We start from the raw sequence: 22,009 nt of genomic DNA, 5'->3' as shown, positions 1-22,009 counted from the left end.
ATTAAATAGGGAATCCTTTCCCCATTGCTTGCTTTTGTCAAGTTTGTTGAAGATCAGATGGTTGTAGATGTGTGGTGTTATTTCTGAAGCCTCTGTTCTGTTCCATTGGTCTACATATCTGTTTTGGTACCAGTACCATGCTGTTTTGGTTATTGTAGCCTATTAGTATAATTTGAGGTAAGATAGCGTGATGCCTCCAGCTTTGTTCTTTTTGCTTAGGATTGTCTTGGCTATACAGGCTTTTTGGTTCCATATGAAATTTAAAGTAGTTTTTTTCTAATTCTGCAAAGAAAGTCAGTGGTAGCTTAATAGGAATAGCATTGAATCTATAAATTACTTTTGGCAGTATGACCGTTTTCATGATATTTATTCTTCCTATCCATGAGCATAGAATTTTTTTCCATTTTGCTTGTGTCCTCGCTTATTTCCTTGAGCAGTGGTTTGTAGTTCTGCTTGAAGAGATCCTTTACATTCCTTGTAAGTTGTATTCCTAGGTATTTTATTCTCTTTGTAGCAATTGTGAATGGGATTTCACTCATGATTTGGTTCTCTGCTTGTCTATTATTGGTATATAGGAATGCTTGTGAGTTTTGCACATTGATTTTATATCCTGATAATTTGCTGAAGTTGCTTATCAGCTTAAGGAGTTTTGGGCTGAGACGATGGGGTTGTCTAAATATACAATCATGTCATCTGCAAACAGAGACAATTTGGCTTCCTCTCTTCCTATTTGAATACCACTTATTTCTTTTTCTTGCCTCATTGCCCCAGTCAAAACTTCCAATACAATGTTGAATAGGAGTGGTGAGAGAGGGCATCCTTGTCTTGTGCCAGTTTTCAAAGGGAATACTTCCGTATGATATTGGCTGTGGGTTGTCATAAATAGCTCTTATTATTTTGAGATATGTTCCATCAATACCTAGTTTATTGAGAGTTTTTAGCATGAAGGGATGTTGAATTTTATCAAAGGCCTTTTCTGCATCTATTGAGATAATCATGTGCTTTTTGTCATTGGTTCTGTTTGTGTGATGGATTGTGTTTATTGATTTGCATATGTTGAACCAGCCTTGCATCCCTGGGATGAAGCCGACTTGATCGTGGTGGATAAGGCTTTTTAATGTGCTGCTGGATTCGGTGCTGAGAAGAATGTATATTCTGTTGATTTGGGGTGGAGTGTTCTGTAGATGTCTATTAGGTCCACTTGGTCTAGAGTTGAGTTCAAGTCCTGAATATCCTTGTTAATTTTCTGTCTCGTTGATCTGTCTAATAGTGACAGTGGGGTGTTAAAGTCTTCCACTATTATTGTGTGGGAGTCTAAGTCTCTTTGTAGGTCTCTAAGAACTTGCTTTATGAATCTGGGTGCTCCTGCATTGGGTGCATATATATTTAGGATAGTTAGCTCTTCTTGTTGCATTGATCCCTTTACCATTATGTAATGCCCTTCTTTGTCTTTTTTGACCTTTGTTGGTTTAAAGTCTGTTTTATCGGAGACTAGGATTGCAACCTCTGCTTTTTTTTTGCTTTCCATTTGCTTGGTAAATAATCCTCCGTCCCTTTATTTTGAGTTTATGTGTGTCTTGGCATGTGAGATGGATCTCCTGAATACAGCACAGTGATGGGTCTTGACTCTTTATCCAATTTGCCAGTATTTGTCTTTTTTTTTTGAGACTAAGTCTTGCTTTGTTGCCCAGGCTGGAGTGCAGTGGGTTGATCTCAGCTCACTGCAACCTCTGCCTCCCAGGTTCAAGGGATCCTCCTGCCTCAACCTCCCAAGTAGCTGGGATTACAGACGCATGCCACCACGTCCAGCTAATTTTTTGTATTTTTAGTAGAGACTGGGTTTCACTATGTTGGCCCAGCTGGTCTTGAACTCCTCACCTTGTGATCCACCCGCCTCAGCCTCCCAAAGTGCTGGGATTACAGGCGTGAGCCACTGTGCCTGGCTAGTCTGTGTCTTTTAATTGGGGCATTTAGACCATTTCCATTTAAGGTTAATACTGTTATGTGTGAATTTGATCCTGTCAACATGATGCTATCTGGTTATTTTGCTCATTAGTTGATGCAGTTTCCTCATAGTGTTGTTGGTCTTTATATTTTGGTGTGTTTTTGCAGCTGGTACCGGTTTTTCCTTTCCATATTTAGTGTTTCCTTCAGGAGCTCTTGTAAGGCAGGCCCAGTGGTGACAAAATCCCTCATCATTTGCTTGTCTGGGAAGGATTTAATTTTTTAAATTTTTTAATTTTTATTATTATTTTTTGCTTATGAAGCTTTTTTTGGCTGGATACGAAATTCTGGGTTGAAAATTATTTTCTTTAAGAATGTTGAATATTGGCCCCCACTCTCTTCTGGCTTGTAGAGTTTTCATAGAGAGATCCATTGTTAGTCTGATGGGCTTCTGTTTGTGGGTAACCTGTCCTTTTTTTCTGTCTGCCCTTAACATGTTTTCCTTCGTTTCAACCTTGGAGAATCTGACGATTATGTGTCTTGGGGTTGTTCTTCTTGAGGACTATCTTAGTAGTGTTTTCCATATTTCCTGAATTTGAATGTTGGCCTGCCTTGCTAGGTTGGGGAAGTTTGCCTGGGTGATATCCTGAAGTGTGTTTTCCAACTTGGTTCCTTTCTCCCCATCACTTTCAGGTGCACCAATCAATTGTAGGTTGGATCTTTTCACATAGTCCCATATTTCTTGGAGGCTTTGTTCATTCCTTTTCACTCTTTTTTCTCTAACCTTGTTTTCTCACTTTATTTAATTAATTTGATCTTCAATCACTGATACCCTTTCTTCCACTTGATCAGATTGGCTATCGAAGCTTGTGCATGCTTCATGTAGTTCTCGTGCCATGGTTTTCAGCTCCATCAGGTCATTGAAGGTCTTCTCTACACTGTTTATTCTAGTTAGCCATTCATCTAATATTTTTTTTCAAGGTTTTTAGCTTCCTTACGATGGGTTCGAACATCCTCCTTTAGCTTGGAGAAGTTTGTTATTACTGACCTTCTGAAGCCTACTTCTGTCAGCTCGTCAAAGTCATTCTCCGTCCAGCTTTGTTCTATTGCTGGCAAGGAGCTGTGATCCTTTGGAGGAGGAGCACTCTGGTTTTTAGAATTTTCAGCTTTTCTGCTCTGGTTTCTCCCCATCTTTGTGGTTTTATCTACCTTTGGTCTTTGATGTTGGTGACCTACAGATGGGATTTTGGTGTGGATGCCCTTTCTGTTGATATTGATGCTATTCCTTTCTGTTTGTTAGTTTTCCTTCTACCAGTCAGGTCCCTCAGCTGCAGGTCTGTTGGAGTTTGCTGGAGGTTCACTCCAGACCCTGTTTGCCTGCGTATCAGCAGCAGAGGCTGCAGAACAGCAAATATTGCTGCCTGATCCTTCCTCTGGAAACTTCATCCCAGAGGGGCACCCACCTGTATGAGATGTCAGTTGGCCCCTACTGGGAGGTGTCTCCCATTTAAGCTACACGGGGGTCAGGGACCCACTTGAGGAGGCAGTCTGTCCTTTCTCCAAGCTCAAACACTGTGCTGGGAGAACCACTGCTCTCTTCAGAGCTGTCAGACATGTTTAAGTGTGCAGAAGTTTCTGCTGCCTTTTGTTCAGCTATGCCTTGCCCCCAGAGGTGGAGTCTACAGAGGCAGCCGGCCTTGCTAAGCTGTGGTGGGCTCTACTGAGTTTTAGTTTCCCGGCTGCTGTGTTTACCTACTGAAGCCTCAGCAATGGTGGATGCCCCTTCCCCTGCCAGGCTGATGCCTTGCAGTTTGACCTCAAGGTGCTGCGCCAGCAGTGATCAAGGCTCTGTCAGTGTGGGACCTGCCAAGCCAGGCATGGGACACAATCTCCTGGTGTGCTGTTTGCTAAGACTGTTGGAAAAGCAGAGTAGTTGGGCGGGAGTGTCCCGTTTTTCCAGGTACTGTCAGTCATGGCTTCCCTTGGCTAGGAAAGGGAAATCCCCTGACCCCTTGTGCTTTTTGGGTGAGGTGATGCCCTGACCTGCTTTGGCTCACCCTCCGTGGGCTGCACCCACTGTCCAACCAGTCCCAATGAGATGAACCAGGTACCTCAGTTGGAAATACAGAAATCTGTGTCGATCATGCTGGAAGCTGCATACCAGAGCTGTTCCTATTTGGCCATCTTGGAATGGAATCCTGAATTAACCTCATTATCATTATATAATGACCTTTGTCTCTTAGTTTTTTTCATGAAATCTGTTTTTTCTGACATAAATGTCGATACTCCTGCTCTTTTTTGGTTTCCATTGACATGGAATATCTTTTTCCATCCCTTTATTTTCAGTCTATGTGTGTCTTTATATGTGAAGTGTGTTTTTTGTAGGCAAGAGATCAATGGGTTTTGTTTTTTCAATTTAGCCACTCTATGTCTTTTGATTGGAGAGGTTAGTCCATTTACATTAAATGTTATTATTGATAAGTAAGAACTTACTCCTGCCATTTTGTTATTTATTTTCTGGTTGTTTTGTGGTCTTCTCTTCCTTCTTTCCTTCCTGTCTTCCTTTAGTGAAGGTGATTTTCTCTGGTGACATGATTTAGTTTCTTGCTTTTTTATTTTTTGTGTGTTCATTGTATATTTTTAGGTTTGTAGTTACCATGAGTCTTGCAATACTATCTTATAACTCATTATTTTAACCTGATAGCAACTTAGCACTCTGTATAAACAAACAAACAAGGAAAAAGAAAACGAATAAAACTAATAAAAAGCTTATGACTTAACTTCATCCTCCTGCTTTTTAACTTTTTTGTTATTTTTATTTATATCTTATTGTACTATTTCTGGAAAAGTTGTATTTATTATTTTTCATTGGTTCATTGTTTATTCATTCTGCTGAGGGTAGTTTACACACCACAGTTACAGTGTTAAAATAATTGTGTTATAACAGTGTTACTTTTTTGTTGTTGTTGTACTTACTATTACCAGTGAAGTTTGTACTTTCAGATAATTTTTTTTTTTGAGACGGAGTCTCACTCTTGTCGCCCAGGTTGGAGTGCAATGGTGCCGACTTGGCTCACTGCAACCACCGCCTCCTGGGTTCAAGCAATTCTCCTGCCTCACCCTCCCGAGTAGCTGGGATTACAGATGTCTGCCACTACTGCCGGCTAATTTTTGTGGTTTTTGGTAGAGACGGGGTTTCACCATGTTGGCCAGGCTCGTCTCAAACTCCTGAGCTCAGGTGACCTGCCCACTTCGGCCTCCCAGAGTTCTGGGATTACAGGGATGAGCCACCATGCCCTGCCTAGATTATTATTTTTTTATTTTTATTTTTATTATTTTTTTTTGAGATGGAGTCTTGCTCTGTCGCCCAGGCTGGAGTGCAGTGGCCGGATCTCAGCTCACTGCAAGCTCTGCCTCCTGGGTTCACGCCATTCTCCTGGCTCAGCCTCCCGAGTAGCTGGGACTACAGGCGCCCGCCACCTCGCCCGGCTAGTTTTTTTGTATTTTTTAGTAGAGATGGGGTTTCACTGTGTTAGCCAGGATGGTCTCGATCTCCTGACCTCGTGATCCACCCGTCTCGGCCTCCCAAAGTGCTGGGATTACAGGCTTGAGCCACCGCGCCCGGCCCAGATTATTTTTTATTGCTCATTATTGTTATGAGAGAGGATCGAAATCCTCTCTTTAGCATTTCTTGTAAGGCAAGTCTGGTGTTGATGAAATCCCTCAGCTTTTGTTTGTCTGGTAAAGTCTTTCTCCTTTATGTCTGAGGGATATTTTCACTGGATATACTATTCTAGGGTAAAAGTTTTTTTCCCTCAGCACTTTGAATATGTCATGCCAGTCTCTCCTGGCCTATAAGGTTTCCACTGAAAAGTCTGCTGCCAGACATATTGGAGCTCCATTGCATGTGATTCGTTTCTTTTCTCTTGCTGCTTTTAGGATCTTTTCTTTATCCTTGAACTTTGGGAGTTTGATTATTATTTCATGCCTTGAGGTGGTCTTCTTGGGTTAAATCTACTAGGTGTTCTATAACCTTTTGTACTTGGATATTGATATCTTTCTCTAGGTTTGGGAAGTTCTCTGTTCTCTGTTATCCCTTTGAATAAACTTTCTACCCCTATCTCTTTCTCTTCCTTCTCTTTAATGCCAGTAACTCTTAGCTTTTCTCTTTTGTGGCTATTTTCTAGATCCTGCAGGTGTGCTTCATTGTTTTTTATTCTTTTTTTCTTTTGTCTCCTCTGACTGTGTATTTTCAAATAGCTTGTCTTCAAGCTCACTAAATCTTTCTGTTGCTTGATGGATTCTGCTGTTAAAGGACTCTGATGCCTTCTTCAGTATGCCAATTGCATTTTTAGTTCTAGAATTTCTGATTAAATTATTTCAATCTCTTTACTGAATGTAGCTGGTAGAATTCTAAATTCCTTCTCTGTGTTATATTGCTTTGAGTTTCCTCAACACAGCTATTTTGAATTATCTCTCTGAAAGGTCACATGTCTCTGTTTCTTCAGGTTGGTCCCTGGTGCCTTATTTAGTTCATTTGGTGAGGTCATGTTTTCCTGAATGGTGTTGATGCTTATAGATGTTCTTTGGTGTCTGGGCGTTGAAGAGTTAGGTCTTTATTGTAGTCTTCACTGTCTGGGCTTATTTGTATCTGTCCTTCTTTGGAAGGCTTTCCAGATACTTGAAAAGACTTTAGTGTTGTGATCTAAGCTGTATCTGCTTTAGGGGGCACCCCAAGTACAGTAATGTTTTGTTTCTTGCAGACTCATAGAGGAACCACCTTGGTGGCCTTCCATAAGATCCAGAATCATTCTCTAGATTACCCAGCAGAGGCTTTTCTCTCTCTTACTTTCTCCCAGAGTCTCTCTCTCTGTGCTGAGAGCCTGGATCTGGGGGAGGGTGACAGAAGCATCCCCATGGCCACCACTGCCGAGACTGAAGCTAACAGAGTACTGGGTCTCCCGCAAGGCCTGCTGTAACCACCTTTGTAACCAAGGCCCGCTGCTACCACCTTTTTTCACTCAAGGCCCTAGAGCTCTACAATCAGCAGGTGGTGAAACCAGCCAGGCTTTTGTCTTTCTCTTAAGGGTGTGGAGTTCTCCCAGGCCCTGGGTGGGTCCAGAGATGCTGTCTGGGAGCTAGGACCTGGAGATGGAAACCTTAGACGTCTACCTGGTGCACTAATTTACTGTGGTTGAGCTGGTGTTGAAACCACCAGACAAAGTCCTTCCCACTCTTCCCTCCTTTTTCCCCAGGCAGAGGAGTCTGTCCCTGTGGGGATGAGTCCCAGGCCTGGAAGATTCACCAGAAGCTGACTGAAGAGCCCTTGGGCCTTAAGTAAACATTGGCAGTAGCCTGGCATTACTCCCCATGGGCCATGGGGCCTTGCTGCTGTGGGCCTTGGGCAAGACTCTGAGATGTGTTGGCTTCAGGTGTGAACCACTGCATTCACAGTTATCCTTTAGTCTCTAAGTTTAGTGTTCTGAATGTGACTAGATAGGTTTCCTCACCAGAATCAAGTTGGAAATTCCTTTGTGATTAGCATGATATTGTCAGCTCTTGCCTCCCTCCACCCCCAGCCAATTGCCTTCCAAAACTTAACATTGCTTTATCTTCTGATGAGCCCAGTTTGTAGGCTTAGGTTTGCTCTATTCTCTGAGCTTGTTCTATCCAAAGGAAGAAAGAATAGCAGCATTGGTTTGGATTAAGTTATACTGGCCATCAGATTTGAGCTTTAACATACTAGGGGCATATTCTAGGCACCTGTTTAGCTTTGGAGTTGTATCATTTCTTTTTTTATTGTGGTAAGAACATTTAATATGAGATTTGCTGTCAGCAAAATTTTAAGTATACATAATTATTGACTGTAAGTATAGTATTGTATAGCAGATCTGTAGCGCTTATTCATCTTGCTTGACTGAAACTTTATGCCCGTTGCTTAGTAACTCTCTATTATCCCTTTCCCCCAGCCCTTGGAAACCACCATTCAACTCTTTGGTTCTATGAATTTGACTATTTCAGGTATTTCATGTAAGTGGAACCATGCAGTATTTGTCTTGCGACTAGTTTATTTCATTTAGTATAATGTCCTCAAGGTTCATCCATATTGTCACATATTATGGAATTTCCTTCTTTTTGAAGACTAAATGGCATTTTATTGTGTGTATATACCACATTTTCTTTATCCATTCATTTGCTGGTGGACATTTATGTCATTTCCACATCTTGGCTATTGTGAATAGTGCTATAGCGAACATGGGAGTGCTAATATCTCTTCAAGACCCCCACTTCAATTCATGTGGATAAATACCCAGAAGTGTAATTGCTGTATCATATGCGAGTTGTATTTTTAATTTTTTGAAGAACCTTCATACTGTGTTCCATAGCAGCTGCACCATTTTGCCATCCTACCAACAGTGTACAAGAGTTCCAATTTCTCTACATCCTCACCAGTACTTCTTATTTTCTTTCCTTCTCTTCTTTCTTTCTTTCTTTCTTTTCTTTTCTTTTTTTGTGGCAGTGTCTCACTCTCACCCAGGATGGAGTATAGTGGCACGGTCTTGGCTCACTGCAACCTCCGCCTCCCAGGTTTGAGCAATTCTCCTGCCTCAGCCTCCCAAGTACCTGGCACTATAGGTGGCGCCACCATGCCCAGCTAATTTTTGTATTTTTAGTAGAGACAGGTTTTACCATGTTGCTCAGGCTGGTCTCGAACTCCTGGCCTCAAGTGATCCACCTACCTTGGCCTCCCAGTGTGTTGGGATTATAAGTATAAGCCACTGCATCTGGCCTTATTTTCTATTTTTTTTTTTTGATACTGGTTATCTTAATGGATGTGAGGTGATATATCATTGTAATTTTAAATTTTAGTTTGCATTTCCCTGATGATTAGTGATGTTGAAATTTTTTTCCATATACCTGTTGGCCATTTGTATATCTTCTTAGAGAAATTTTTGGTACTTTAAAATATTTTCTATCTCTTTGTTGAAATTCTCACTTTGTTCATGCATTGTTCTCTTGACCTCAGTCAGCATCTTCATGAGAGTTGTTTTAATTCTCTGTCAGATAAATTATATAGCTCTATTTAATTAGGGTTGGTTTATGCAGATTATCTTGTTCCTTTGTTTGGAACATCTTCGCCTGGTTCTTCATTTTCCTTGACCCACTGTTGGTGCCTGTGTGTTAGATAAATAAGGCACCTCTCTCATTCTTCATCGACTTGTCTTGTACAGGAAACGGGCCCCACCAATTAGCCTTGCCAGAGATTCTGGGGGCCTCTACCACCTCTTTCTCTCCCCAGAGAGAAGCTGGAGGCTGTGGTTTTTGTCTGCTTGTTCTGGGCTGAGCCAGAGTGGAGAGCCATGGCATGTACCAGCACAAGCCACTGTCTCCTGTTCTCCCCTGAGCACCTAGAGTTTGCCGGACCGATCAGAGCCTCAAAACTAGAGAGATACATACAAGTTCTTTTGGCAGCCCTGGAGAAGTTGGGGCACTAGAGGCACAGATCAACTCTTTCCCTCCCCACCAGGAAGCAGAGAGCTGGGGCTTTTCATCTGTGGAGGTGTGTCATTTCTGCTTGTCATGATTTTCATGAGGTTAGCCTGCCCTGCATCCATTCCTAGTTACCCTCCAGGATCAGGACATTGCTCAGAACTACAATACACTGCTGTGAATAGATCTGTTGGAACTATGGTACATGCAGTTCCATCTGACTTCTGCTTTATGACTTGCTGCTTGGATTCTCTTGTACCATATCCAATTTGTCATTTGGGACTTCCTGGAACATTATATAGGAAAAATTATTATCTTTGTGACTGTGGATAGAAATTACGATTTACAATGTAATTTTAGTGTATGACTAAACCTGTTTGCCTGCTTTTGCCAGGCCCTTTTGACACCATTTTAGATATTTTGACTGTCCTCATTCAAACCAACCTCTGCAGTTTGAATAGTTTTCTTTAGCCCACAATCAGAGCTATAGTGTAGTGCTCTGAATGCTTTTGGCTCATTTCTTTCTTCTCTGCTATTTTTCAGTTGTCTGAGTGTCCTAGCTTGTCACTTGTTCCAGATCCTTGCTGATAGAACCAGTATAGTGGAAAATACAAGATTTCAAATCAGAAAGCCTGAATTCAAGTCCTAGCTTACTACTTTCTATTTTATTACCATCAAGAAGTTACTTTATCCAGCAAAGAGGCCTGATTTTTTAAAAAGTCACTTCATTTTGTTAAAACTTAGTTTCCACATCTTATGAAATAAAAATATCTTCCTTACAGAATAGATTGAAGATTAAATGAGAATGCATATGCAAAAGATTTGAGACTGGAAAACAATATGCAAATGTTAATTTTATTGTCATTTCTGGTTCTTTTCTCACTAAAGAAGTTGCATATAATTATTGTGACTTAGAGTAAAATCTTGAATTGATCTTGGCAGGTCTTTGAGCTGCTTTGAGTTTTGAATGACTGGTTGAGCTGGTGGAGGTCACAGGGAAAGACTTGGCAGGACAGTTGATAGATTTTTGCATGTTGTAACAGAAGCTCCCTTCCTCAAGGACAGAGAAAATGTTTATTTTCTATTATACTGTACCTAGAAAGTTATCTACTTAATCAGCATTAATTGATACAGATTAACATGACTGCCTCAATCGAGTGACCCCTCCAGTTTTAACTAGGATGCATCTCATTTAAATTAAATGGACTGAAATCATGTTGTAAATCATAGTTTCTTTCTGTAACCAGGAAAATAATTTAATGATTTTTTCAAAATGTACAGTCTTGCTTGATAAAACCTTAATACAGTTTGCTGTCTTCTCATCTCAGGAGTAGACTGCATTTTGTATTTGAAACAGAGTCTCTGTCACTCAGGCTGGAGTGTGATGGCGTGATCACAGCTCACTGTAGCTTCAACCTCCCAGGCTCAAGCGATCCTCCCACCTCAGCCACCCGAGTAGCTGGGACCACAGTTGTGGGCTACCATGCCTAGCTAATTTAATTTATTTATTTGTAAAGATGGGGGTCTCCCTATATTGCCCAGGGTAGTCTCGAACTCCTGGGCTCAAGCAATCCTCTTGCGTTGGCCTCCCAAATTGCTGGGATTACAAGCATGAGACACTTTGCCCAGCCGTAGACTGCATTTATAGAAGTTATTTTCATCGGGTGCAGTGGCACACACCTGTAATGCCAGCTACTCGGATGGGAGAATCACTTAAGCCCAAGAGTTTGAGGCCAGGGTGGGCAACATAGCAAGATCCTGTCTCAAAACAAAGACAGAAACAAAAAAATAGATTTTCTTTTCTGAGCTTCTCCCAGATGCAAATCTCTTCTTTATAGTGTAACTCTCAACCTTTCAGCTGTGTGATCTCTATCACTTACCCAGTTTTGCTGACTGCATTTTATCCTTGAAGGACTGCAATGCTGTCATTGCCTCAGCTGGTGTCAGTGAAGTTGCTCAGCTGAATAACACTGAAAATATGTTTTGAAAGGACCAGAATTATTTAGACAAAAATGAGTTAATAAAACATTAACCACTTAAGAGAACATTCACAAATCAAAATATATGTCTTCATAGTCTCATAAACAAACCAGAAACTATTATTGGTATTCTACAATAATATCTTAGGATTTTTTTTTCTTTTTTTTTGAGAGACAAGGTCTTGCTCTGTCACCCAGTTGGAGTGCCGTGGCTTGATCATAGCTTAACTGCAGCTTCCACCTCCTGGGCTGGAGTGATCCTCTCACCTCAGCCATCGAGTAACTGGAACTACAGATGTGAGCCACCACACCCAGCTAATTTTTAAGTTTGTGGAGATGAAGTCTCACTATGTTCCCCAGGCTGGTCTCAAACTCCTGAGCTCAAGCAATCTACCTGCCTCAGCCTCCCAAACTGTTAGGATTACAGGCATGAGCCACCACGGCTGACCAGGCTGTTTTTTTTAAAAAAGGAACTCAAATTAAAAACGTATATTGGTGGCATGTGCTTGTAATCCCAGCTACTCAGGAGGCTGAGGCAGGAGAATTGCTTGAACCTGGGAGGCGGAGATTGCAGTGAGCCAAGATCGGCCACTGCACTCCAGCCTAGGTGACAGAGTGAGACTCTGACTTCAAAACAAAACAAACAAATGAAAGTTTATATTGGGGTTTTGTTTTCTTCTCAAAAATATTTTTTAAAATCTGTTTTTAAACAATATTTGTATTTTTAAAAACATCAATTTTAAAATCTCCCTGATTCTGCTATCAATATTTTGAGCAAGGTCTATATAAATATATGTCCCCCAGCCCAATACTTACCTAATCTTAGAGGAGTCAAGATGTTAATAGCAGTCTTTCCATTAAACAACTTATGGGAGAAAGAAAGATAGAGGATTTTTTTCTTTTTTCTTTTCTTTTTTTGTTTTTTGTTTTTTTGTTTTTTTAGATGGAGTCTTGTTCCGTTGCCCAGGCTGGAGTGCAGTGGTCAATCTCAGCTCACTGCAACCTCTGCCTCCTGGGTTCAAGCGATTCTCCTGTCTCACCTTCTAGAGTAGCTGGGACTGCAGGCACGCGCCACCATGCCTGGCTAATTTTTGTATTTTTTCTTTTCATATATATTTTTTCACCTAAAGTATTTAAAATATGTGGTATTTTAACATAATTGAACATAATTTGCTTTGTGAAGTCTTTATTTGAATCTATAGTCTTATGTTTAGCTAGAATTTTGATTTTTAATTTTTATTTTTATGAGTACATAGTAGGTGTATATATTTATGGGATACATGAGATATTTTGATACAGACATACAATGTGTAATAATCACATCAAGGTAAATAGGATATCCATCACCTCAAGCATTTGTTTAATTGAAATTTTTGTAGCTGATTTATTTTTTATTGTAGCAAGGTAAAAGTTCTGTTTATTTTAGCAGCTTAAAATCTTTTAGAAGGTGCTTTTATGGTACTGTTATGAATATTAATAACATTTTTGCTAATCTGAGGCTCAGGAATGTTGCAATAAATTAGAACTATGTAGCTTATGGACACTTACGTCACATGAGTTTGAAAAAAATTTTTTGATAATATGAAAGGCATCAATTGAGATTCTACATCATGCTTATTGTTTAGTTTTAGGGTTTTTTTTTTTTTTTTTTTTGAGACACAGTCTTGCTCTGTTGTCCAGGCTGGAATTCAGTGGCACGATCTGAGCTAACTACAACCTCAACCTCCAGGCTCAAACAATTCTTATGCCTCAGCCACCCCAGTAGCTGGGATTACAGGCGAGCACATCACACCCAGCTAATTTTTGTATTTTTAATAGAGATGGGGTTTTGCCATGTTGACCAGGCTGGTCTCGAATTCCTGGTCTGAAGTGATCCGCCTGCCTCAGCCTCCCAATGTGCTGGGATTACAAGCATGAGCCACTGCGCCTGACCTAGTTTTAGTGTTTTTTTTTTTGTTTTTGTTTTTTGTTTTTTTTAAATGGTGTCTTGCTATGTTGCCCAGCCTGTTTCAAACTCCTGGGCTCAAGGGATCCTCCTGCCACAGCCACCTGAGTAGTTGGTACTACAGGCGTGGAACATTGTGCACAGCTAATGCTTGGGTTTTAAGGAATTCCATGGCCTAGTAAGATTCAGCTATGTGGAGTCTGGAGCTGAGACCATTTAGAAAATGGTGACATCATTTGTGCAGATTCAATAGCTGGTTAATGTTGTTGCTAATTGAGCATGTCATTTTTTTTTTTTCTCACAAAGTAAGGTCAAGACTTCAGAGCCAGCAGTTTGCTATGTCTGTCTAATGCTTGAAAATATTAATAAGTTTTTCAGTTTTACAGGGCACATATCCAGATCTTTCAGATTTTCTACATTTTCTAGTTTTGAAGACACTGTTAAGTTCAGTTTTGTAGGGTTTTTTTGTTTGTTTTAGAGAAAGGGTCTCACTCTGTAGCCCTTGCTGGATGGAGTACAGTGGCAGGATCATAGCTCACCGTATTCTTGAACTCCTGGACTCAAGTGATCCTCCCAACTCAGCCTTTGGACTAGCTAGGACTAAAGATGTGTGCCACCATGCTTGGCCTGTTTTGTACTTTTAATATTACCTAATAACTTTACTATTAGTGAAGTCAATGCATTTTCCTTTCTGAGAATGAATAATGATTAAGTTATAAACAAGTGACTCCCAAAGAATGCAAATTTTATTTGAAAATTATACTCTTGCTTAAATAAACTTTAAATCTCCAGTTTGGTTTTACTCTAAGGATCAAGTTCCTTCATGCTATATTCATTTGGCCAATGATTTAGGAATAGGTTTAAAAATGATTTGCTACTTTTAGCCAATGGTAATAGTTCACAGCACATTTATCATCCATTGTTATTTCAGAAGTTGTTGAAAACCTGGTTGCAAGTGATAATTCACCTAACATACCAGAGGCAATTGATAGACTCTTCAGAGACATAGCAAATATCAACAGGGAGTCTATGGCTGAAATAACAGACGCTCAGGTTAGTATAAAAATAATTCTGTTTATGACAAGTTTTGATAATTCTTCATTTTAACCAATGTATTATATAGATAAAAAAGTAGTCTTAACCCTTGCTAAACATATAAAAATCTATTTTTGGATGTTCACACCTAATTTAGGGGAAAAAAATTTTAGAAACCAATGGAAAAATATGTGCTCAAGTTTAAACATTTATTATTTATTAGTAATGTTATATATTATTAATATTTATTAACCTCTCCAGGCTTCAGTTTTCTCATCTGTTAAATGATAATAGTAATACCCACCTCTAAGTGTTGTTGTGAATAGTAAACAAAATAACATACATAAGGTCCTGGGCACACACGAGTTCTCTTTTCCTTCCCTTTGCAGCAAAGTAGTGGAGCCACCCAGTAGTGGAGAACTCAGTTGACTATAAGCCTTCAGAAGTGCTTTTTTGGGGGGTAATTTTCTAATGTTTAAATGAAGGTCTGTTACTTACTTAATATGGAAATTGTCTTGAGGCTTGAAACACTTTTGAGAACATTTACCTTGGGCAAATACTTGCATTTTGGTGATTACTTATATGGAAAGGTGAGAAGAAAGTTTATTGTAAATCTCTCTTCCTCTTTATATATATATGTATCTATATGTGTATGTATGTGTTTATGTATATATAAATACCTTTATTTAGATATAATTTACATACCATGCAATTCACCCATTTCAAGTATGCAATTCAATAGTTTTTAGTATTTCCCAGAGTTGTTGTGCACCTATCACCACGGTTAGTTAATTTTAGAATATTTTCACCACCTCAAAAAGAAACCACGCCCATTCACAAACACTCTCCATTTCCTCCCATCCCCTTCCCTCCCTCACCCTCAGCCCTAGGTAACCGCTAATCTACTTTTGGTCTCTATGGTTTTGCCTAATGAGGACATTTTATGTAAATAAAATCATACAATGTGTGGTTTACTGACTGCTTTCACTTAGCCCCATGTTTTCAAAGTTCATCCATGTTGTTGCATGTATTTGTACTTCATACATTTTTATGACTGAATAATATCCCATTGTATGGCTATACCATATTTTGTTTGTGCATTCATCTATTGATGAACGTTTTCATTGCTTCCACCTTTTGGCTATTATGAATAATCCTGCTATAAATACTCATGTACAGATTTTTATGTTTTTATTTTTCTTAGGTTTGTACCTAAGAATGAAATTGCTGGGCCATGTGTTAACTCTAAACTTTTGATGAACTACCAGATTGTTTTCCAAAATGGCTGTACCATTTTACATTCCCACTAGCAGTATAAGAGGGATCCAGTTGGTGGTGACTCATGCCTGTAATCCCAGCACTTTGGGAGGCCAAGGCAGGCGGATCACGAGGCCAGGAGATCAAGACCATCCTGGCTAACACCGTGAAACCCCGTCTCTACTAAAAATACAAAAATTAGCTGGGTGTGGTGGCGGGTGCCTGTAGTTCCAGCTACTCGGGAGGTTGAGGCAGGAGAATGGTGTGAACCCGGGAGGTGGAGCTTGTAGTGAGCCGAGATCACACCACAGAACTCCAGCCTGGGCGAGAGAGCGAGACTCCGTCTCAAAAAAAAAAAAAAAAAAAAAAAAGAGGGATAGAGGGATCCAGTTTTTCCACCTCCTTGCTGACATTTTCCATTATTTGTCTTTTTGGTTATAGTCATTTTAGTGGGTTTGAAGTGTTATCTTATCTCGTTGTGTTTTTTATTGTGGTAAAACACACATAACATACAATTTACTGTCTTAATCATTTTTAGGTGTATAGTTCCCTTGTGTTAAGTATGTTCACATTGTGCAGCCATTCTCCAGAACCCTTTTCATCTTGCAAAACTGAAACTCTGTACTCATTAAGCAACTCCCCCTTGCCCTCTAAAATTCTTTTTTTTTTTTTTTTTTTTTTGAGACGGAGTCTTGCTCTGTCACCCAGGCTGGAGTGCAGTGGCCGGATCTCAGCTCACTGCAAGCTCCTCCTCTCGGGTTCACGCCATTCTCCTGCCTCAGCCTCCCGAGTAGCTGGGACTACAGGCACCCGCCACTTCGCCCGGCTAGTTTTTTGTATTTTTTAGTAGAGACGGGGTTTCACCGTGTTAGCCAGGATGGTCTCGATCTCCTGACCTCATGATCTGCCCGTCTCGGCCTCCCAAAGTGCTGGGATTACAGGCTTGAGCCACCGTGCCCGGCCTAAAATTCTTATGAATTTTGAGATCAGCTTGTCAACCACCATTCTACTTTCTGTCTCTATAAATTTGACTACTCTCAGTACCTCATGTAAGTGGAATCATATAATAATTGTCTTTTTGTGACTGGTTTATTTCTCTTAGTATAATGTCTTCCAGGTTCATCCGTGTTGCAGCATGTGTCAGAATTTTCTTCCTTTTTAAGACTGAATAATCCATTGTATGTGTATACCACATTTTGTTTATCCATTCATTTGTTGATGGACACTTGGGTTGCATCTACCTTTTGCCTATTGTGAATAATGTTGCTATGAGCATTGGTATGGAAATTTCTGATCAAGTCCCTGCATTCAATTCTTTTGGATATACACCCAGAATTGGAATTGCTGTATCATACGACAATTCTGTTTTTAATTTTTCGAGCAACCGCCATACTGTTTTCCATAGCAACTATAGCATTTTACATTTCTATTAATAGTGAACAAGGGTACCAGTTTCTTCACATTATCACCAATACTTGTTGTTCTGTTTTTTTATTGATAGTAGTCATCCTAGTACTGTGAGGTGGTATCTCAGTTTTTTATTTTATTTATTTATTTATTTTTTAGACTATCACATTCTGTTGCCCAGGCTGGAGTGCAGTGTCAGGGTTTCAGCTCACTGCAACCTCTGCCTCCTGGTTTGAAGCAGTACTTGTGCCTCAGCCGCCCAAGTAGCTGGGATTACAGGCAGGCGCCACCACACCTGGCTAATTTTTGTGTTTTTAGAAGAGATGTGGTTTTGCCATGTTGGCCAGGCTAGTCTCGAACTCCTGGCCTCAAGAGATCCACCCACCTCGGCCTCCCAAATTGCTGGGATTACAGGTGTGAGCCACTGTGCCCGGCTGTAAATCTCTTTTTAGATCATAACCTCTTACTGTACTTAGCTGTTAGTGAAAACAAATTATAAGATTCCAAGAGTTTGGGTTTGTTTGTTTGTTTGTATTTTGAAACAGTGTCTTGGTCTGGAGTGCAGTTGCATGATCTCGGCTCACTGCAGCCTCGACCTCCTGGGCTCAAGTGATCCCCCTCAGCCTTCCAAGTAGCTGGGACTGCAGGCGTGTGCCACCATGCCTAGCTAATTTTTTGTATTTTTCATAGAGATAGGATTTCTCCATGTTGCACAGGCTAGTCTCGAACTCCTGAGCTCAAGCAGTCTGCCCTCTTCAGCCTCCCACTGTTAGAATTATAGGCATGAGCCATAAGAGTTTGGTCTTATTTTTCAAGAAGATCTGCTTGGTTTTGGAAATGCCTTGAATTTATTTTCTTTCTGGAAAGTCTAATCTTCATATTATTTACTTCTGTCTGCAGCATGTATTTACCATGCTTATCATTATACATTTATGTAAACCTACGACAAAACCTGCCACATCTTAGGTGCTTAATACACATGTGTTGAATAAATATGTTTTGTGATTATGAAGTATTTACAATCATAGTTTATCTTATCCTTTCTAACACAATATGAGAAAATACAAAAAATTGTTTAAAATCATAAAGTAACATAACTTTACAGAAAGTTTTAAAAAATGGATACAAAATCACATGCAAACACACACTTGAATATAACAACTATTATTTTAATGTATTTTCTTTAATAGTTTTACTGTTTAAATGTTACTTAGCTATAATTATACGGTACATGTAATATTTCTGACATCATAAAAGGCAATTTGCTCTGTGTTCCCAACATTTTATTTTATTTTATTTTATTTATTTAGTATTTTTTAAAACCAGAACATTTATTGCATAACTAATCGTTGACATTCTTAAGATGAACTAGATGCTGCAACAGCTGCCCTCTTGTGTTTAGGTGTTGTTCCTTCACAGAATCCATGCCTGAATCTGCGGTATACAATTTTTAGGTGCCTCATTCGACCAGTTCTGGTGGTATTTCGTCTTTTAGCCTTGGCACTCCAGTTATACTTTCTCTTGCACTTGGCAGGGTAGCCACATTTGCCACAAGTCGACTTCTGAAGGTGGTAGGCCTTAGAGCCACAGCGGCGGCACAATGTGTGCATCTTATTGCGACGCTTTCCAAATGATGACGTTCCCTTCGTCATCTCGCTTCTGCAGCCGAGACCAGAGAGCTCAACATTTTAAAATAAACATTTTCAAACAGAAAAGTTGAAAGAATATTACACTGGACACCTGCGTAACAGCCACTTACTTTTTACAGTTGTAAACATTTTACCATATTTGCTTTATCACATATACATTTGTCCATCAACCCATCTTATTTTTTGGGTGTATTTTAAAGTGAGTTGCTGACAACAGTACATTCCCCCCCCCAAATGTTTTAGTGTGCATATCATTGACCAGAATACAATATTTTATTGAAGTTCTTCTTTTTTTTTTGAGACGGAGTCTCGCTCTGTTGCTCAGGCTGGAGTGCAAGTGGCATGATCTCAACTCACTGCAACCTCTGCCTCTCAGGTTTAAGAGATTCTCCTGCCTCAGCCTCCTGAGTAGCTGAGACTACAGGTGCACACCACCACGCCCGGCTATTTCTTTTGTATTTTTAGTAGAGACAGGGTTTTACCACGTGGGCCAGGCTGGTGTCAAACTCTTGACCTCAAGTGATCCACCTGCCTTGGCCTCCCAAAGTGCTGGGATTACAGGCGTGAGCCACCATGTCCAGGCATGACCACTATTTTAAGTGGATGAATACTATTCCATCAAGAAAGTTTATCATAATTCACCTATTTATTTCTTTATTATTGGATATTTATATTGTTTCTCTTATTTATTTATTTATTTATTTATTTATTTATTTATTTATTTTTATTGAGATGGAGTCTTGCTCTGTCTTGCCCAGGCTGGAGTGCAGTAGCATGATCTTGGCTCACTGTAACCTCCGCCTCCTGGGGTCAAGTGATTCTCATGCCTCAGCCTCCCGAGTAGCTGGGATTACAGGCGCCTGGCACCACACATGACTAATTTTTGTATTTTTTAGTAGAGACAGAGTTTGACCATGTTGGCCAGGCTGGTCTCGAACACCTGACCTCAGGCAATCCGACCGCCTTGGCCTCCCAAAGTGCTGGGATCACAGGTGTGAGCCACCGCACCTGGCCGAACACTTTTATATATTTCCAAATTGCTTTCCAAAATGCCAAAACAGGTAGCTTCTTTAAGCTATTTTAGTCTGGATGTTCATTTCCCATCATAATACGTCGAATCATTTGTTCTTCTGGGTAATTTGGAGTGCAGTATTAACTCCATGTGTTTTTAGTGATACAAATGAAATAATACTTAGTATGAAAGTCGGCCGGGCTTGGTGGCTCATGGCTGTAATCCCAGCACTTTGGGAGGTCGAGGCGGGCAGGTCACCTGAGGTCAGGAGTTCGAGACCAGTCTGGCCAAAATGGTGAAACCCCATCTCAACTAAAAATACAAAAATTAGCTGGGCATTATGACGGGTGCCTGTAATCCCAGCTACTTGGGAGGCTGAGGTGGGAGAATCACTTGAACCCAGGAGGAGGTGGTTGCAGTGAGCCGAGATCACGCCATTGCACTCTAGCTTGGGCAACAAAGTGAGACTCCGTCTCAAAAAAAAAAAAAAAAAAAAAAAGAAAAAAGAAAATCATTTGATCAACTGTGGCACTAAGGATACTATGTGATGGAGATGGACATGATAATTAGCCCCAGAATAATAAGTGAAATGACAACCATGCTGCATTAGGCCATTTTCATTGGTATAAAGGAAATACCTGAGGCTGGGTAATTGATAAGGAAAAGAAGTTTATTTGGCTCATGGTTCTGCAGATCGTATAAGAAGCATGGCACTGGCATCTGCTTCCAGTGAGGGCCTCTGGAAGTTTCCAATCATGGTGGAAGGGGAAAGGGAGCAGGCATCACATGATGAGAGAGGAGGAAAGAGAGAGGAGGAGGTACCAGGCTCTTTTTAAAGAATCAGATCTTGCAGTAACTAATAGACTGAGAACTCACTCATTACTGTGAGGACAGCACCAAGACAATGAGGGATCCACCCCCGTGACCCAAGTACCTCCCATCAGCCCCACCTCCAACACTGGGGATCAAATTATGATATGAGATTGCCAGGGGAAAAATATCCAAACTGTATCAAATGCTAAATAAATCATCTATTTAAACTGAAGCTCATCAGAAAAATGTGGAATGGTAAGTGAGAAAAGTGGCGTGGAAGAAAAGACTTAAAACTAACATACATTTTGTACCACTGCTGTGCATAAATTGGGTTAAAAAAAGAGAACTAAAACAACTAAAGAATAAATGATACAAAGTAATATAATTAATTGCCAAGTTGTATACAACTTAATGAATATATGAATTCAAAGAAGAAAGAACAACGTAGACTGTAAGGGTTGCTGAAAGCTTCATTTATGTTGTTGGTGAGACTGAAATGGATTTGAGTTACAAAAAAACAAAGGGAGGAGGTATATCAGGTGAAGCCAATAGTATGAATAAAGACACATTGATAGGAATGAACAAGTTGTGTTCAGGAAATAGATAATTGCTAACAGTGGGTAAGTTTTTGAGGGGAGAGGTAGTATGGGACTAGATTATGGGGGGCCTGGAAATGACCCATAATAGTTGCATAAGCATACGATATTCAAGAATGAAAATACCGTTGGAGGTGGCCAGTATTTTAACTAGCTAAGGAAATGTTTCTCTTTGACCAGATTGAAGAAATGGCAGTAAACCTATGGAACTGGGCACTTACCATAGGAGGAGGTTGGCATGTAAATGAAGAGCGGAAAATTAAATGTACGTATACATATTGTGACATGTATTATGAGGAGTGTTCTTACTATATATTGGATAGTGTTCCTGCAGTTTAAATAATGTTTTGGCCAGTTCTTAGATAGAGATTTGTTAAAAGACAAACAAAACAACCCAGGAACACTGGTTTCTCAAGCAAATGGCCTCCCTCAGTTTTATGATTTTTTTCAGAGGTTAGCTCCTTATTAACAAACGTTTAAAGGTATCACTGCAAGAAATAGTCTGGAGGAGAACAACAAAGATGATTAAAAGGTGAGACAGTGAGAACTTAAAGAAATGTTAAAGGACATGGATTATTTCTCATGGAGATGATCAAAATCTTCAGGGTTCTGAAGGACCATCAAATAGTAGTTTCCCCTCTATTAATAATAGAATAAGTGTTACCATATGACATACTCAGATTTTAAAAAGTGTAAAGAGTAGTTTCCTCAGGAAGTGGATTGATAAACATTGGAATGAGTTACCGAGAAAAACTATGGAAATGATTTCTACCTGTGAGAGCAAACAACAAGAACGAAAAAACAAAAATCTCAAACTAAACTCATCTTCTTGGATGCTTTGAATGTGGTCCACTGTCTGGCAATGTTCCAGTGCTTTAGCT

The 22,009-nt window shown here is 40.0% G+C and overlaps 2 protein-coding genes across 2 annotated transcripts in view; one reads left to right on the top strand and one right to left on the bottom strand.

Annotated features, from left to right (window-relative positions):
- The first annotated feature begins 14,373 nt into the window (after positions 1–14,373).
- Positions 14,374–22,009, top strand: part of TEX11 (testis expressed 11) — a 290,530-nt gene continuing 282,894 nt past the window's right edge. The window contains exons 1-2 of the mRNA XM_015127634.3: positions 14,374–14,412; positions 21,309–21,393. Of these exons, the coding sequence (XP_014983120.3) occupies positions 14,389–14,412; positions 21,309–21,393 (109 nt within the window). The 5' untranslated portion in view covers positions 14,374–14,388. The remainder of the gene's footprint in view (positions 14,413–21,308; positions 21,394–22,009) is intronic.
- LOC114674767 (large ribosomal subunit protein eL37-like) lies at positions 18,407–18,737 on the bottom strand. The gene has a single exon (XM_077988369.1). The coding sequence runs from the start codon at positions 18,708–18,710 to the stop codon at positions 18,417–18,419; it is 294 nt and encodes a 97-aa protein (XP_077844495.1). The 5' UTR covers positions 18,711–18,737; the 3' UTR covers positions 18,407–18,416.

This window comes from Macaca mulatta, chromosome X, assembly GCF_049350105.2.
Source record: "Macaca mulatta isolate MMU2019108-1 chromosome X, T2T-MMU8v2.0, whole genome shotgun sequence".
In the NCBI taxonomy this organism is placed as follows: Eukaryota; Metazoa; Chordata; class Mammalia; order Primates; family Cercopithecidae; genus Macaca; species Macaca mulatta.
The sequence above is the reverse complement of the archived record's forward strand: the minus strand, read 5'-3'. Positions and strand labels throughout refer to the sequence as shown.